This window comes from Phasianus colchicus, chromosome 22, assembly GCF_987193195.1.
Source record: "Phasianus colchicus chromosome 22, bPhaCol1.hap1.1, whole genome shotgun sequence".
Lineage (NCBI taxonomy): Eukaryota > Metazoa > Chordata > Aves > Galliformes > Phasianidae > Phasianus > Phasianus colchicus.
In genome coordinates this window covers 6,001,167-6,018,199 of record NC_143457.1, presented here as the reverse complement: position 1 = coordinate 6,018,199, position 17,033 = coordinate 6,001,167, and the positions used below count along the sequence as shown (strand labels likewise).

At 40.3% G+C, this 17,033-nt stretch overlaps 2 protein-coding genes across 8 annotated transcripts; one reads left to right on the top strand and one right to left on the bottom strand.

Moving 5' to 3' along the window:
- The first annotated feature begins 3,337 nt into the window (after positions 1–3,337).
- PEX10 (peroxisomal biogenesis factor 10) lies at positions 3,338–6,930 on the top strand. Its single transcript, XM_031613284.2, has 6 exons — positions 3,338–3,473; positions 3,666–3,746; positions 4,077–4,483; positions 4,698–4,873; positions 5,161–5,296; positions 6,695–6,930. The coding sequence occupies exons 1-6, from the start codon at positions 3,362–3,364 to the stop codon at positions 6,764–6,766; spliced, it is 984 nt and encodes a 327-aa protein (XP_031469144.1). The 5' UTR covers positions 3,338–3,361; the 3' UTR covers positions 6,767–6,930.
- Positions 6,931–9,541: 2,611 nt separating this feature from the next.
- RER1 (retention in endoplasmic reticulum sorting receptor 1) lies at positions 9,542–16,936 on the bottom strand. 7 transcript variants are annotated; one of them, XM_031613345.2, is made up of 9 exons: positions 16,784–16,858; positions 15,398–15,451; positions 14,212–14,289; positions 13,839–13,924; positions 13,179–13,283; positions 12,051–12,150; positions 11,591–11,669; positions 11,350–11,485; positions 9,542–10,603 (listed from the first exon to the last, which is right to left on the bottom strand). In XM_031613345.2, the coding sequence occupies exons 4-9, from the start codon at positions 13,917–13,919 to the stop codon at positions 10,514–10,516; spliced, it is 591 nt and encodes a 196-aa protein (XP_031469205.1). In that variant the 5' UTR covers positions 13,920–13,924; positions 14,212–14,289; positions 15,398–15,451; positions 16,784–16,858; the 3' UTR covers positions 9,542–10,513. The 7 variants fall into 7 exon arrangements, with proteins under 7 accessions (XP_031469205.1, XP_089979295.1, XP_031469202.1 ...); XM_090123169.1 differs by lacking the exon at positions 16,784–16,858 and adding an exon at positions 16,300–16,736; XM_031613342.2 differs by lacking the exon at positions 15,398–15,451 and having other exon boundaries at positions 16,784–16,889.
- Between the last annotated feature and the right edge of the window lie 97 nt (positions 16,937–17,033).

Here is a 17,033-nt window from a genome sequence, read left to right as displayed (position 1 = left end):
CTTGTTATCTGCCAATCTCTGCAATGCTAACTCACTTTTTTAATGCCAAAAAGAACTGAAAATTCCTTGTCCACAGTCCAAACCAATGACAAAAGAAATCCAGACCACAGGCATCCTTTCAACAGGTCACACACACCTTTCCAAGTCACGATTCACTACTCCTCCAGCACAGAATCACAGAGGTTATATTATTTTCTGGTATTTTACTTAAATATCTAAAGTTTATTTTAAAATTGACTTCTCTCATTCAAGTCAGTTTTAATTTTGTCTCCGTATTCCTGCAAGAGCTCAATGCTCAGGTCATCGTTTTGCAATGAATGTGTTAGCCTCTTGCACTGAAGAGAACAGGCCAGTTCGAAAAGTCTGAACTGCTAATTTAAAATGCAGTTCCCTTCATCCCTACAAGCTCTGAAAAATCTATACATTTAGAACTAAGAGAATTCCAAGGTCCTACATTTTCATAACAAGAGAAAGCATGATTAGAATAAAACAAGCACTAGACATGGTGCTCTTTCTATTCTCTCTCTCTCTTCAAGAAGAGGAAAGTACAAGAAGCAGCAACCTCTGTTGCAATGATAAAGCTATATACATTCCTGTGGTAGCATATCATAACATTTGCTGCTAATTTTAAGAGCGCACATAAGTGTTAAAAGCACACCAGAACGTTCCTGACACAGAAGCCAGAAAATTGAAACAAAACAAACAAATAAACAAACAACAAACCTTTGTCTCTCCTCTCTGGACAGTGCAGTCAATCTGTCCCAACTTCTTTGCATGTTACATCGGAACTTCTATGAGTATAACAAAAAAAAAAAGTGGAGGGGAGGGAACTGTAGAACCAGAGAGAGAAGGCTCCTCCCCTGCGCTTTACATGTTGAGGGCTCTCAGCTAACTGATCACAAAGCAGCTTTTACAGCCCTTATTCAAACAGTTCGGCTCCAGGGTAACAAGTTCAAAGTGGGAGGAGGCAGAAGGAGTCAGAGGGCGGTAACAATCTTGAACAGACACTTAGTTGCTTTTATATCTGCAGAACCTGTTCTTCAGGTTGGAAACTGAAACATCTGCTTATTGCCGCCTTTGAAAGCTGCACTCCAAACCTCTTCCATAATACTAGCAGGTCTGCAGTGGTAAAACCAAGCTTAATAACACACAGACATGCAACATGTGGGAGGGAAAGTTAATCATTACTGCGCGGTGCGTTTGTTTTACATTTTGGACTTCCTTGTGTTAATGGCAGTAAAGCAGTCACTCCCTTATCAGGTCTGTTATAAAGAAGAGCTGAGAAGTGTGCAATGGAAACGAAGTCTGCACAGAAATTTCCATCCCTCAAAAGGAGGTGAAGATCTTAGGGGAAGTTGAGAAGGCAAGAAAAGCACTGAATGTCCATGTTTAAATTAGTGGCTAAATATAAATCATGAAGTATACAAATATACATACACCTTTGCTCGTATGGATTTAAGAAACTTCAAATGATGCTTTAATTATTGTAGCAGTTACTCATTTTTCCTAATACAGGAAAATACCGCAGATGCTGTTTGCTAAACAAACAACCAGGACTCATCCTACACAGAGGTAAATTTCTTCATGATGTTGCAATAACAATTAACTGCCCCAAAGCATATTAGAGCAGCTGCATCGGATATGGAACATTTCCCTTTTTTTTCCCACTCAGGAGCATAACTTTTAGAATATAGCAGAATCCATTCAATTTGTCAAGAATAATCACACGCAGAAAAGTTAAACACATTTTTAACAGTTCTGGGAACAGAGTCTTGGCAGCCTGGACCCTGGATGATGATAAGGAATAGTTAATATGTGAACTAAAAAAAAAAATATTAGTAAATAATTAACAAAATGACCTCATGAAACTTTGTAGCAAGGAACAGATTGAATGGATGTAAAACCAAAGCAATTGCCATAAGTCAATTAAAATTGCTGGCAGTATGGATTTACAAGTGCTGCTAAGGTTGGTTTGGGATCTCTGTAGCAAAAACAGCCACTTACCAGAAAGCAGGAATAGACTCCACCACCCACAACGTCCTCCAAACCACGGGTTTATTTTCTCACTCTTCTTGGATCCACTTTGACTATCCTGTTTATTTTAAAGCTCCGCTATTATTTACCACAATAACAATTATTTAAGAAAAGAAAATCTGACCTTTGGAAGCCTCCAAAGCCTCGTCTTATCTTCAGCTTCACAAATGGTTTCCAATCTCCTAATTAAGAGCTCATTAGCCAGCATTTCAACTTTCAGGCTAAACTGACAGCTTCCTTGGCTTCTCCAGCTACAAAACCAAGAAGAACGTATGGAACAACTTCAGCAAAATGGTGGCAGAACACCTCATAGACTCAAAAACCATATAATGAACACTAAGTTGGAATTCTCCCAAGCACTGTAACCAGCTATCAGCTTGGCTCAGCGGCACCAACAAAACACCCCTGTTTGTTCCCAGCTCCCCCTGGAATTCCTACGTTCTAATGTTCTCATGTGCAATCAGTTCAAGCCATCGTTAACTCCTCCATTGCAGATTGCTGCACTGTGCATGGTGGGCAGTGTAATTAAACTGCAGTCAGGATGCCTTTGCTGCATTGCATCTGAAACATTGCAGCTGCAACCTTTTTTATGGAGAGAACACCACTGAGACTCATAATTCTAAACACCTTCATCTGCTAGTTGCTCTTCTTAACGATTGAGCTGTCAGATGCAAGGAATGATGGAAAACGCAACTCGGAGCAGAATCGAATCGTGCGGGGCTGTGAGGTGAACTCGAATTCTAAATGGGGCGATGGAGACCCGCTGGGCTGCTGCCTGAGGGCAGCTCCCTGGGGAAGGCGATGCAAAGCGCTGCGAAGCGGAGGCGATCCGGGCAGTTTTCTGATACAGGAGCTCCCCCTGCTGGTTCCACCAGAACAAACTTTCCAACATTTTTCCTTAATTGCACTAGTTGTATAGCTACAGATGGAGCAATCTGTAGCAGCTGCGTTTAGGTCGCGTGCCCTTCTTTGCGTTTGCGTTACCAAATAAAATACATATATCGAGCTGCGCCTCGAACAGTGGGACAGAACGCGTTATTGAAGCACCACATAAGATTCACCGCAGCTTCACAGCCCGTTTGGCGCACTAAAACAGGCGAGCTGTATCGCTGCGAGCAGAACACTGAGCTCTGAGGGGCTGCCAGAACCCCGCTCGCTGGCGCGTGCCGTCACGGACACCGCTCACCAGAGGACAGCGCTCCCCTCAGCGAGAAGGCGGGAAGCGCAGCGCCAACGGCTGCCGAGCCGCGCGCGAGGGAGGCGGGAACCGCACCTCCCCTTCAGCTTCCCGCCCAGCCGCTGTGACGTCATCACCCTGCGCCGCGCCATGGCGCTGGGCCCCGCCGGCCCGGCTCGGCTGGTGCGCTGCGGGCAGAAGGACGAGCTGTACCGGAGCGGGCTGCGCAGCGGGGCCGGCACCGCGCTGCACGGGATCGCGGGTAACGTCACCCCTCCTGCGGTTCGGAGTTGTGCTGAGGTGACGCGGGGCGGGACGGCTCCATTCCTCCGGACGGTGCTGAGGGCTCGCAACTGCGCGCTGCCTCACGGGGCCGGGCGGGGCTGGAAGCGCTGTCGGAGGAGAGCTTGGATCAGTACGAGTCTTACTTAAAATTACGATCCTGGTCTCTTAGGGGCTAAGAAGTGGCTGGAGTGGAGGAGGGAGATCGAGCTGCTCTCCGACGTCGCCTACTTCGCCCTCAGCACCCTGTCAGGTAGGCGCTGTGCTGCCCTGCGGTGTTTCGGTGAGCCCTGGCACGGATCTCTGCCAACCCTTGTTACTGAATAACTGTCAGAAGGCAGGGATCAAACGCAGCAGTAAATCCATACAATATGGGTACAATGTATCGATCCAGATACCTACAGACTTCTGCCTTAAGCCTACAACCATTGCAGATACCGAATGCTGATGCAAATACGTTGCTCACCTCATTCAACCAAAAAGACAGCTATCTCTTGCAGCTTAGCAGCTGTTCTGCCCTGAGCAGCCTGTTATCCCCTCAGCCACACACTAAAACTGTGTATTCTCTGTTACTCACATCTAGGTTATCAGACTCTGGGTGAAGAATACGTCAACATTGTTCAAGTAGACTCAACCAAGAAAAGGGTGCCTTCTTTTCTTCGGCGGGCCATCTTCGTTTCTCTTCATACTGTAGTACCCTATTACTTAGAAAAGGGATTGCAGAACCTGGAACATGAATTGCAGATAGAAGATGATGGGGCTAGAACCTTGCAAAGCAACCCAGCACTTGGCTTGTCCAGTAGGACCTTAATACGAAACTGGATTCAGAAGCAAGTCAGGGAGCTTACAGAACAACAGAAGAAAACAATCCTGCAAGTTGTGTACATTCTTAAGCAATCCATTCCTTTCCTTCATCGACTACATCTGGCAGTGTTCTACATACATGGCACTTTTTATCACCTATCTAAAAGAATTGCAGGAATCAGATATGTAAGTGGATTTGTTAATTGTGTGAAAATCACATGCACTGCAGTATTTTGGCTTCTTTTGGGATGCAGTGTGCATTAAAGGGATATAGAATTTGGCTGATTATAACACACACAATGCAGACTGAGTGAGAAGGAGATGAAGAGCAATTATGGGGGAAGGCATAGTTTTGTAAAATTGAAGCAACTAAACATCTCTATTTCTGTGCATTTTGCAGCTGCACTTTGGAGGAGTACAAGGAGAAGATCAGAGCATTCGATCAAGTTACAAGTTCCTTGGAATAATTTCACTCTTCCATCTTCTTCTGACAATTGGTGTTCAGATATACAGCTTCCAACAAAAGCAGAGAGCAAGGCAGGAATGGAAGCTACACCGCAACCTAGCTCTCCAGAAGTATGTTCATTTTACTTAATAGGAAAGGTAGAAGCAATAGTGGGAATATAATGGCTTTCACAAATAGGGAGAGCACTGGAATTACATTTTGACTTAAGATAGAACCTAATGTAGCATAACATTGGACACGCTCACTGTACTAAACATCTTAGATTTCATGCCTTGCTTTTATGTACGGGACTCTCACAGGAAGGGTTGACAGTTGAAGGAAGGCTTTACAAGATTGTGTTAACAAGTATTTCTTGCAAACAGGCCTCATAAAACTAATTAATACCTGTGTTGATTAGAAATACAATAAAGGAAAAAACTACTGGGCGCCAGTCCCGCTGCACTCTGTGTTTGGAGGAACGGAGACATGCAACAGCCACACCTTGTGGGCACCTGTTCTGCTGGGAATGCATCACTGAGTGGTGTAATACCAGAGTAAGTACAGTGGGACAAACAGAGCCCAAGAGCAAGCATTATGAAATCTCTAGCTCCTTGATGAAATATTACCTTTTCCCTCCCTAAGACACCCAAAATCCCCCCAGATGTTTAGTGGGATCCATATATTGTACTAGGATATGTTACTATATATTACTTTGATGAGGTAAATGAGATGTTTCTGATTCAGCCATTGAAATGCAATTGAATTAACTGAAGAAGTCAGGCACACTCATAATAAAGACCCAGGCTATAATTCTGACTGCAAAGAACAGAACCGATAAGTGTTCTAATTTCCAGTACAATGGAGTAAGTTACAAACTAATTGAGCTAACTTAAGATGACTTTTCTTTTTTGCATTAATGAAATAAACAATTTTCATCCATGAAGGTTTTCTACAGCTATCTTGGAATAAGGCATTATCCATTTATTTTATGAGTAAAAAATACTTATTAAAAAAAAAAAAAGGCTACTTACAAATAAAATCTTTGCCACAGGGCCCAGGCCAGCACTGTAACTCTGATGTATTACTGTAGCTGCTTTAGATCTACTTAAGTTTTCTGACACTAATACTGATAAAGCTCTGGCAAAACAGAATCAGGTAGTCTGATTCATTTAATGCTTTCCTAGCACAAACCAAGCTACCTTCCTTCCCACTACAGAGTTAGCAATTTTCAGTACCTCAGCTGTTGTTTCTGAAATATAAGGGAGGCAGCAGATGTTACAAAGTTTCAGCTGGATTTGCAAGTTCAATACACAAAGACAGGGAACTCAAAGTTCAGAAGACCTTCCTGCACAAAACAGAAGTTCAAATGTACTACTGAGTACAACTGAAGCTGGTACCTAGAAAGGACTCCTAAAACTCAAAGTACCCTGGAATTATTTTGGGCAAAGTGAGCAATAAAGAGACTAGCACTGCGCTAGTTCTAATTCAGCTGCAAGCAGAAGTAGAATTAATTTAAGCATAAAGAATGAAAAAATAATGCCTCTGAAAAAGAGTATATGGCAGCATTGCTTGGCAATATTCAGGGGTAGCAGAACACGTGAAAAACATCTCAATGACCATTTGAGATATTTCACTAGACAGACTTCCTTGAAGGTAAAATCTGAGAAGTCACTTCTCTTAAGAATTATGTAGTTGAAGCAACTTAAGGTGTTGGAAGCTGTGTACAATACCTATGGATTTGAGGTCATATTTTAAACACATCACCTCAAGCTGAAATTTGAGCAAGGTTACTTTTCAGAGCTTTACCTGGTTAAGCATGCAATGCAGACTGGACTGAAAAAAACATGTCATTATAGAAGCTCATCTTCTAGTTCTTGTTTAACATAGTTGGATTTTTTCTTTATTTTTAACCTTTTAAATACAGCTATTTAGAATATCTTTGCTTTTTGTAGACAGAATGTCCACTCTGCAGAGAGAAGTTTCATCCTCAGAAGCTGATCTACCTACGCCACTATCAACTGTGAGGAAAAATCCCGTTCCATTACAAGGGCCTCTGCTCCCATACCTTCATACAGAGTGGTCATACAGTTCAGGTTAGTCCAAGAACAAGACTTTATTGTAAAACTGGTAATTGCCTGTACAAGGTGGCACTTCATTCCTGTTTTACAAAATAAATCTATTTCTGCTTCTTCCTGTTTCTTGCTTTATGGTTCTTGACCATATTAAAAATGTCTTTCTAAAAGTTGCTTAAAGAAGTGTGATAGTCTTCACTTCAAACAATGAAAAATTTAAGTCATTTTCTCTAAATTTGAGTAATAAATTTTTCAACCTTTCATAACACGCTTAAGGCATTACTAACATTTTACTATTTTTAAGACTCCCTTTAGGTAATTAACACTACAAGAGTCCATGCTATAGCTTTCAGGGAAAAACAAAAAAAACAGTATCAGAGGATGCACATGAGTCCTTACTTCACTTGCAGTGGGATTTCTGGTGGTAAAAGTGTATCACAACATTCAGTTTTCATAGTAAAGTTAACAATAAAGCAGCTTTCTTTGATTTGACAAAGCTTCCCTAAATCAACAGAAGCAACAAATGCAAGCCCAAAGTAATGCAAAACGTCTATTATTCAAATCAACATTGAGCTTTTATCCTCAAAACTCTACCATTATTATTACAAAGATTTTAATCAAGTATTTCAGACACTTAGACTATAGCAACGTAAGAAGTGTTTCAAAGTCCTAGTGTATATGTGTAATGTGATGGAAGGTGCAACAGTGACAGCAGAGCAGCAAGATCCCAGGCCACAGCAAGAGGGTTTGCTCAAATACAACAGCCATGGGCACAGAAACAAAGGAAAAGAAGCTGCTTACCTTCTGAAGGCCTCAGGTATGCAGGGATCTCCAGCAAGATCCCCTTGCCTCCACTGCCAACCCTTACATGAGGGCTGGGAAGGGGTGGATCCTGGCTCCAGCCCTTCTGATCACTCAGGTACATTGCATGCACCTGTGCTCCCCTGGGCTGGCCCTGCCTTCCTACCAAGTGCTACATCACTGGTGCAAGTGACTTAGCATTTCCACCACAGGATATTAAGAGCAAACTATGCCCAACTGTAACAAATTAGTTTTATAACAGCCTATGTTTTGTCTGCATGGCCTTTTCTGCAGTCTAACACAGGGAAGAAGCTGATTTCAGCCACAGGCCTTCTACTCTCTTTATGGTAATAGGAACTGTTTAGGCAGAGCCAGTATGTGAGAGTATGAATGAGGAGGGATTCAGCAGCATTATCTCCTCAAGTTTGCTTCCCTAAGTTATAATTAGTTCTGTTACACAAGCATTTAGAGCATCAGGGAAAAAAAATAAGATTGTCAGTTATTAAACACCACCTTATTTTTGCACAGTATGTGCAAGAGGAAGTTGATTCTATTTCAATACAGATGGAGAGGGAAATCCATGTGATCCACTGGCAGATCATGAGTTTGTTTCAATCAATCTTGCACAAATAGCACCAAACACGGATTGGGAGGGGCAAGCTACAGTAAGAGCACTTCTTTTAACAGTTATTTGTATTGCAGAGATGTGAGCTAGTTAATTATTAAATTTTCAAGCGCGAATCCTCAAATAAATCCTTCATACCTACAAATCGAATAAAAAGTTATTGTGCAAGTACTTCAGCAGTATTGTACAAAAGCTGATTTTCAGAGCTGCAATATCTTCCCGTTCTTACACTAGAAAAATTTCAGGCATCCCCGTGTTTAAAACTGTAAAGACAGCCATGGCAGAAAAATGGTCCATATGACACAAAGATGTGCTAAGGAAGTGACTGCATTATAAGCATTCTCCTTACCATGAAAAACAGTGAGGAAAGATATCTGCACATAGAAACAAACAGGAATCAGTCAATGACTGGGAAGTGGCTGTGAAGCTGGTGATCCAAGTTTTTCATGCATTCTGTAATGGTAACTCATCACTCCTCAGTGATAAAAATAGAGCAAAGTTTAACAAAATGCTGCCTGGCCTTTGGAAGCTGAGAGTCACCTAAGGAATTACATAGTCATTCTGATGTCATCCACAATATGTATTTGAAAACTGCTAACCACACTGAATATTGAACAGCTATACATCTATTAAGGAGAAGAAATCTGTTCTTATGCTGCCACTTAAGTTAGAAATCAGGTGAAGGTAAAAATCTGTAATTTGCAATGGCTGTTTTCATATCTCAATGCTCAGGAGTCACTCCAGTTGCTAACATTTAAAAAGAAATCATACAAATCTCCAAGTCTTACCCACATATTCAGAAACTCCAGCAAACCTCCAAGTTAGGGCTTTCAGACTAGTGGGCAAAGATCTACAAATGTCAATGATGGGTACTTCTGTAAGGCTCTTTCTAGATGCAGTGTTTCTGTAATTTGAAGTTAGACTAGTTTCCATATTGATACGAAAAACACACGCTGACAAACAAAAACTAGGCCAACATCAACTTAAACTACCTTTCCCTTTTCAAGGTTTAGCAAAGGCTGAATCCTAGGGCGCCTTGACTTCATTCAACAAAGTCATATAAAGGGATTCCTACATACATTTTCCAATAAGGCATCAGTAGAAGTTGACACTATTCTCCATTTAGAATCTTTGAAGAGCTAAACTTTATCTACCTTGTCCCAGTGAATGTTCCCTGAAGATCTAAAATAGGTCACATGAAGATAAATTCTTAGGGTAATCACTACTGCAAAGAATCCATAAATACTATTAGATCTTTCTATACGTATAATATATATATATAAAGATAATAGAGAACAAGCAAAGGGGGACACTGTCTTTTAATAAATTTTGGAATTAAAAAGTCACTTAATAAAACTGCAGTTGTATCACATGAAAAAGTTTACATGCAGGTCATTTATCTGATTTTTTTTTTTTTAACTATAGAAAATGAAAATCTTTGTTAAAACCCACAAAGTTTGTCTCCTATGGCCAGTTGGAGTATATTCTGAAGGGGCTGCACGAAGTTGGCTTAAGTTAATCAAGAAACCCTTAGGTATGAAAGAAATTCCAACTAAAACAATTAAAATATATATATTTATAATTCCATGTCCTCAAAGGAAACTGGAATAGATTTTGAACAAAACTTTGAGTCATCACGAAGGAACCCAATTTTAGCATCTGCTAGGAGGTGTAATGGTGAAACTGGCATTGAAACCTAACAGAAATGAGTTACTTTAGAAGCTGTGTGCGTTTTTCTCCCTACTGCAAAATCCTTACATTTGTAGATTTCTTTTTCTATTTATATTTATGACTCAGTAATATCATGCATTTAGCAAACTGGCATCTATTTAGATCTGCTGAATTTTATATGAAAATAGCACATGGCCATGAAGCAGAAAACAGCATCATGTGTGCCACCTGACTTTTTTCTACATACGTGCACAGCACTTCAGGGTGATACTGAGAAGAACTATGTAAAAACATCAAACTCAAAGCCATTCATCTCTCCAGTGCAATGGATCCTGAAAGAAATCCGTTATCCCAAATCCAGGGGATCATCCAAAGTTTCTCCAACTTCTCACAAAAGATAAACTCAAAGCAAGTTGGTTAGAATGCCAGTTTCTTCAAGCAACCGATACTTCAGATAAAAATAGCGAGATCCTCTTAAAATGAAACTTCAACTGCTTTGTCACAACTCAATCATTTTATGAAGAAAAAAGGCATTGTTACAATGGCTCAAAAATCGTTCCTTTAGTTGTAAGCAGAATTGGTCAAAAGGTTGATTGCACCTTCTAGCTAGCAAAGGTCTTTCCCACATCTTCTTTCCCTTTGTATTTCCTCTTGCCATGTGTGAAGGGTATATATCTGTACTTTATCATATGCTGTGAAGAAAAACATACGAATTTTTAGAAGCAAGAAATACAGATAACGTTTACAAAAAATGTTTCATAATATAAAATATAACTGACACAGTCCTCTAGGGAGAAAGTTCTACAGTACTTCAAAAGCTAATCATGGTTTAAATAATGCTATGAGCCCAATTTTCAAATCTGGTTATACTCAAACAACATGCAGAGCACAGTAAAGTTCACTCATTAGGGGACTCCTGCCACTTAGTTTACATTTGAGTAATGGTACTTCATCAAAATCCTGAGTGTCTGGAAAGAAAATGGTTCTCTTTTTAAAACATCAACAAATATTAAGAAGTTTCTTAAAAGCATGTCTGAAAGATTTGCATATGTTTTTCTCTCAACTCATCAGAGTTTGATTTGTCATGCACCAGAGACTCTAAAAGACCCCTTCATTATAAACAGCGATAGTTAACCTCAGAAAGGAAGGAGGTCAGAAATTGTAAGACTCATTAAAATTCTATGTTTTTTTAAGATAAAAACTTCTTTGGAATTAAGCATCAAGTTTTGTATATGTACTATATGAAGGTTTTTCCCCAAGCATTTTTGTTTTCTACTAATATACACCTAATTTTTAAGTATTAGGGATTCAAATTTCTCTAGCAAAAGAAATGCACACAACATATTTAATACTTGTAATGCAGTTAACTAGACAGAGGTTGAAACAACACTGTACATTTTGACATCACAAATGCTATTCTGTGTTCTTAGCAAGTTACCTTGATTTGCCTCTTCATAGTGATACAAAACAGCATAATGAAGTACATCACAAGGATTGGCCAAAAAACAGGAACGTTGAAAGCCTCAAAGAATGTACATGCCATAGCAACCAGGATGCCTTTAGTGGCCGAGTGCCTTAAAAATAGCATTAACAATTAATCCTTCAACACCAGTCACCGTTAATTAATGTAGATATTTAAACATTTCAGAAACAGAACGTGGGCAGATAGACCAACTCACCAGAATTTAAACTCTGGAAGCCTCCTAATGAAAGGCCGAAATTCTTCATTTTGCCTTGTAGGTAAGGAAGGACCATCATCTGAAGAAGAAAAAACAATCAACTCTCATTGTTACAAAGATTCCAGTTACTGTTGTGGTTTTAGTATAACAGGGTTGGCTTCCCATTAAAAAAACAGATAACAAAAATGAGTGCCAGGTCACTGAGTTATTGCAGGGAAAATTTAAGTCATGTACACCCTCTGTCAAAATAAAGATTAACACAATATGGAATTGTTCAAGACCTGAAAAAATCACTTTGAGACCAGTTTCATAGCAGTTTCTAATTTAAACTGTATGGAGTTTTTACAAGTTGAAGAATACAGTGTCAGACTGAAATTGCACATCCTTACATTATTATATCAGACAAAATGAGCTGGAAGTTTAATTAGTTCAAAATTACTGCAGAATGAATTCACCATACCTGAATCTTCCATTAAAGAGGGATCTACCTTTGGCGACAAGAAAGCTATAAAGAGATTTAGATGGTAGATTCCCAAGGCATATGTCACAATGTACCAACCCTGAAGAAAGGAAGGAAACAAAGAAGAAAAGGTTAAAGACCTCCAGCACACCACTCTCAGATATTTTCAATCAATTTGGTTTCTGCTTCCTTAATAAGTGCTTCTCTGTGTCCTCACATTCACATGAGAGGTTTTCTTCTTGAAAACAAAGCAACAAAAAAAAAAACCCACAAACATGTTTTCCACTATTTCTATACTGATAGAAAACATAAGAGTTTTTCTTTAAATTTATTTAAATATTGACCAAATTTATTGGAAAACTAGCAAAAACTTTAAATCTATCATTCTTAATAAGCTAAACATTTCTTAAATTTCCTTACAGTAAACCTAATATATTAATTACAACAAACCTTAACATGAGTGGTACACTAATGGATTTAATAAAAGCTTTTCTCGGACACCTGGCTTCCATTTTCAAAATGCAGATATCATAAAAGCAGCAAAAAGCAAGAAAGCAAGGCTTGCTTTGTTTAAAGCATCTTTGTAGGCTTCAGTCTCTTAAATATTCCTATTACCACTGTCTGCACACTTCTTGCATTCAGTCTGCAAAGTCCAGTTTCCTGAAATCACCATTCTCAAGCTCTACAATGAACTGCAGACTGGCATGAGATAGAGGCATCTGATCAGTGGAGAAATAGCCTGCTGCTGGCCTGCAGAAATGCCAAAAAAGCAACTCCTCACAGTTTGCATGACCAAAGGTAATCATGGGCTCCTGAACAAGTTACTCAGCTTTAAAAATAAAACCTTAATGGCTACAAAGTTTTCAGAAATTTATTACGTAATTTCAACAGAATTACTGCAGTATTTCCACTTTACATTACCATCAAATAAATGATCTTATGCATTCACAAATTCTTTAGTCTGAAGGCATGAGTTTAACACCAGCAAGAGTTTCCTCCTCAGACTACCTGATTTACCCTTAGTGTGTTCTAATGACACAAAATGTAATTCCTGAAATCCTCCTAACAGAAATAATAGAACACTAATGATATCTAAAACTATCTGATCAGTAAGTCCAGTTTTCCTACCTGCAGTAAATAAACTCTAATCATGTAGATAAAACTCAGACCCAAAGTTACGATCCATCGCACTGCAGTATATGGAGTAGATTTGTCTAACCAGGACTGGTAGATCTAGGAAGAAATACAAAGTAAGCAGCTGTAAAATATATGTTGCCCAATGAATAATTCATATTTCAGGGCAGCATTAGAAATAGTAAGCATTTGTAAATATATTTTGGAACGAACAGTAACATGAAACATGCTTATTACAATTAACTTTAATTATAAACATACTTATAAATCTTTAAAATATAAGCTCTACATTTCCATAAAGGCCAGAAAACCCAAACTCCTAATACTTGGGGCATCAGAAAGAAACCCAGATCTTAAACCTTTCATTCTTTATCTCCCTTAAGTTGACTTTCTTTAACATGATTATGACAGGGAACATAAAGCAACGTTTTTTGATGATAAGAGCATATTTCCATATGCAGCATCATACATACACACATTAAATGTTCCATTAAACTATGCATTAGAATATTTGTTGTCTATTTTTACAACATTTCAAATGAAATCTTTTGTACAGATTTCAGTATTTCAGCAGTTCCTCCAACCTCAAACTCATTACACTTTGCATTGAGTTCTGCTTCTGATGGAGTCAGAGAAATCCTAGAGAAAACCAACCTGCCCAAGTCTTGTGAAAAATCGATAGACCACAGAAGGCTTTCCATGAACAGACTCACCAATACTGTCCCCTTCTGACATGGTTGCTGTGAAAATAAAACACATAGGTAACATTTCAAACAAAAAGCTAAGCGCTGTAAAACTTCATAGTACAGAATGTCTTATGTTCTTACATTCTTTTGGATAACCCTATTTGAAAAAAAAGTATTCTGAGAGAAGACATTTATTTCAAAAGAAATTCAGTTCTAGAAGAAATTGTCAAGAAGTCAGAGAAAAGGGTACTTTTACAAAGGCAAGAGAGGATCCAATCCATTTTAGGGAAGGAAAAACAAATTCACACAGAAATACAGGAATGACCCTTGTTAGACATCACCTTGATAAGGCAGGAGCTGAGTTATAACATCTAAGCATTGATATGCACTGCAGCACCACCCTCCTGTCACCTCAGTGTCTAAAGACAAAGAACAAAACCAAAATAAATATTTCTTTTTCAAGCTGCTTAAGACTTTCAAATACAGCGTAACTAAACGGCAAAGCATTTAGGTTCTGAACTTTGTACACAAGTGGTTACAGAAACAAACATTTGTCATAAGCACCCAAACCGAAACACTCCTAGCATGAATCAGTGAGTTTATCTAAAGAACACGAAGAGCCCTGAAGTCCAGAATAGTTTTATGTATCACTAGAATTGTAAACATAAAGAACAAGGCAGGATTCCGACTCCAGATAAAAAATAATTCCTTTGCTTTTGTTTTTTGTGTTTTTTTTTTTTTAAGGACACTTTCCTACTACCAATACAAGATCTTTACTCTTGAGTTAAGTCCAACTAAGCTTTATCAGTCTACTGAAGATATAAAGCAAACAAAATGAAATTGAATCTAAACAGAAACACGTCTGCCACATCATCAAAAGCAATCCCTGACATTACTTCCTGGACTCCCCATCTGGGGGTGGGACTACACACCTCTGAGACAGCTGGAGGACTTTCACCACGATATTAACACCTCCAGAGCCTCAGATGGCAGCACACACGAGTGAAACATCATTAATTCAGAAGAATATAGACTTAGATATTGCAATGGAAAAACTGAGACTGAGGACAGTCTCGGCAGTCAAAGAAACTTGAAGCTATTTCCTATAAACACCTGAAAACCAAATCCTATAGAATAAATAGGAAGTAGGAAAAAAGGAGCCCTGTTACACCTGAAAAGATAAAGGGAAAAGGATCATGAGGCTTCAAAAGATTCAGTCCATTTTAATTCTAGTTATGGTAAAAAGAAAACAAAACCCAATGGAAACTCATGCAAAAAAAAGAGACATTTTAATTACAGACAGAAAGGAAGTAATTATTATTCTGCCCATTCACTGCACTGCAGAAGAAAGAAATTACTCAGCAGTATTAGCTGAGCATCATTTTGTGCTTTATTTGGGGTGGGTTTGAATCATCCTGAGATATAAAACCACAACAAAAAAGATATTCAATCTATTGATGATTGAATAACAGTTTTCTAAAGATGGCAAACATCAAAACTCAAATCAATATTCACATCACAACATACCTGACTACTGCATGCTACAAGCAGATCTACCACTCCAGTTGTGCAGAGACTGACCTACAGAACAAGCAATAAATCATATCTACAAAGCTACCAATGGCTTTTAAATGGAATAGAAATTTTGCTTGATGTAAGGAGGCACTGTATGTGCAACTACATGATTGTTCATCATCCATACAGCTCCTCCATAGCAGGCCAAGCAATGCAAGCAGCTAACACTGTCTCTTTGGCTTGAAAGCAGCCAGTAGGGATTCCATAAGCAGTGCAGACTACAGCATCACCTGACAAAGTTTAAGAATTTGACTTAGCATCTCTCATCATTTTAAAACATTCATTTAAAGAACAACTGTAAGCCATAAGCATTGAGGAGAGCCACCTTCAGCAGTGGAGCTGGTTTACAGCAAAGAACCTAAGCCATACCTTATAGCTATATGGGATTAATTAAACCCAAACAGCAGCAACTACAGAATCACAGAATGGCCTGGGTTGGAAGGGACCTCAAGTACCACAAATCTCCAACCCCCTGTCACAGACAGGGCCACCAACCTCCACATTTAATACCAGACCAGGTTTTTCAATTCCTCTTTCACAATGAGTTACGATAATTCTAAAGCCAATAGGACATACAAAGATTGATACAACAAACGGCAGTTTGCACCCAGCAGAGCACAGCCCAAACTGCCACTGAACAACACCAAGGTGAGCAGAACAACAGGGGCATTTTAACTTCTGTTGTTATGGTAATACCATCACAAACTAATTGTATCCTCGAGTTCCTGAGGCCAAAAGTCATCTAAGCCACCTGTTCCAAAGTCGCACACAGTTACTGAACTTTCAAACAAACCTCTGACCACAATAAAAGCTTTCTTAAGCATAAAACGCCAAGGAAGCTAGTAAGATCATACCACAGTTTATATCAGTTTCCCCATCGCTTCAAGAAAGTTTCCTTGTAAAGCAACGTCCTACAGCCGTGTGCCGGTGCCAGAACGAAGGACAGGCTCAGGACCGCCGCAATGGTTACAAACGGGCCGTTTCCCCCGAGGCGCCCGGCCAGCCCGCGCCCACCCACCGCAGCACAGCAACGGAGCCAGGAACCGAGTCAGAAAAAAAAAAAAATCAAATAAAAGCCAAAGGCACTTCGGTTGGCAACGTTTGACACTGAGAGCAGCCGGAGTGACCCGTAAGGCAAAAGCGGAGCCCGCTGAAGAGAGCCCGGCGGTTGGCAGAGCGAGCACAGGCCTGGAGAGGCCCGGAGCGGCCCGGAACGGGATGCGGCACAGCAGACCCCGGCCTGTCTGTACCTCCGCCCCCCACGCGGCGCCACCGCCGGCCCGCAGCCCCCGCCCCGAACCCAGGCCGGGCTCCTGACGCCGGGCCGCAGTTACTCACAGGCGGCTGAGCCGAATCCTGCCTTCCGTCCCCCCTCCCCCCGCCTCCACAGCCCCAATATGGCGGCCACAGCGGGGGGCACATCCACTTCCGCTTCCGGGGCGAGAGGGGCGGGAAGAGGACTCGGAACCGGCCTGCTATTGGTGGACGCGGGAGGAAGCGGGGCGGCCGCTGGAGCGTAATCTTTAGCATCTGCGCAGGCGCAGATCGCTCTGCTAGCCTTAGAGGGCGTCCCGCCTCGCCCCGCCCC

What these genes read in the sequence shown, in the direction of transcription:
- PEX10 (XM_031613284.2), top strand. Translation starts at nt 3,362, where the DNA reads ATGGCGCTGGGCCCCGCCGGCCCGGCTCGGCTGGTGCGCTGCGGGCAG. An exon ending in GAATTGCAGGAATCAGATAT is followed by an intron (nt 4,484 to 4,697) that starts GTAAGTGGATTT and finishes TGCATTTTGCAG; the next exon opens with CTGCACTTTGGAGGAGTACA. An exon ending in CGCAACCTAGCTCTCCAGAA is followed by an intron (nt 4,874 to 5,160) that starts GTATGTTCATTT and finishes TGTGTTGATTAG; the next exon opens with AAATACAATAAAGGAAAAAA.
- RER1 (XM_031613344.2), bottom strand. Translation starts at nt 13,919, where the DNA reads ATGTCAGAAGGGGACAGTATTGGTGAGTCTGTTCATGGAAAGCCTTCT. An exon ending in CTCTTTAATGGAAGATTCAG is followed by an intron (nt 11,670 to 12,050) that starts GTATGGTGAATT and finishes TTTCTTCTTCAG; the next exon opens with ATGATGGTCCTTCCTTACCT. An exon ending in CTTCCAGAGTTTAAATTCTG is followed by an intron (nt 11,486 to 11,590) that starts GTGAGTTGGTCT and finishes GCTATTTTTAAG; the next exon opens with GCACTCGGCCACTAAAGGCA.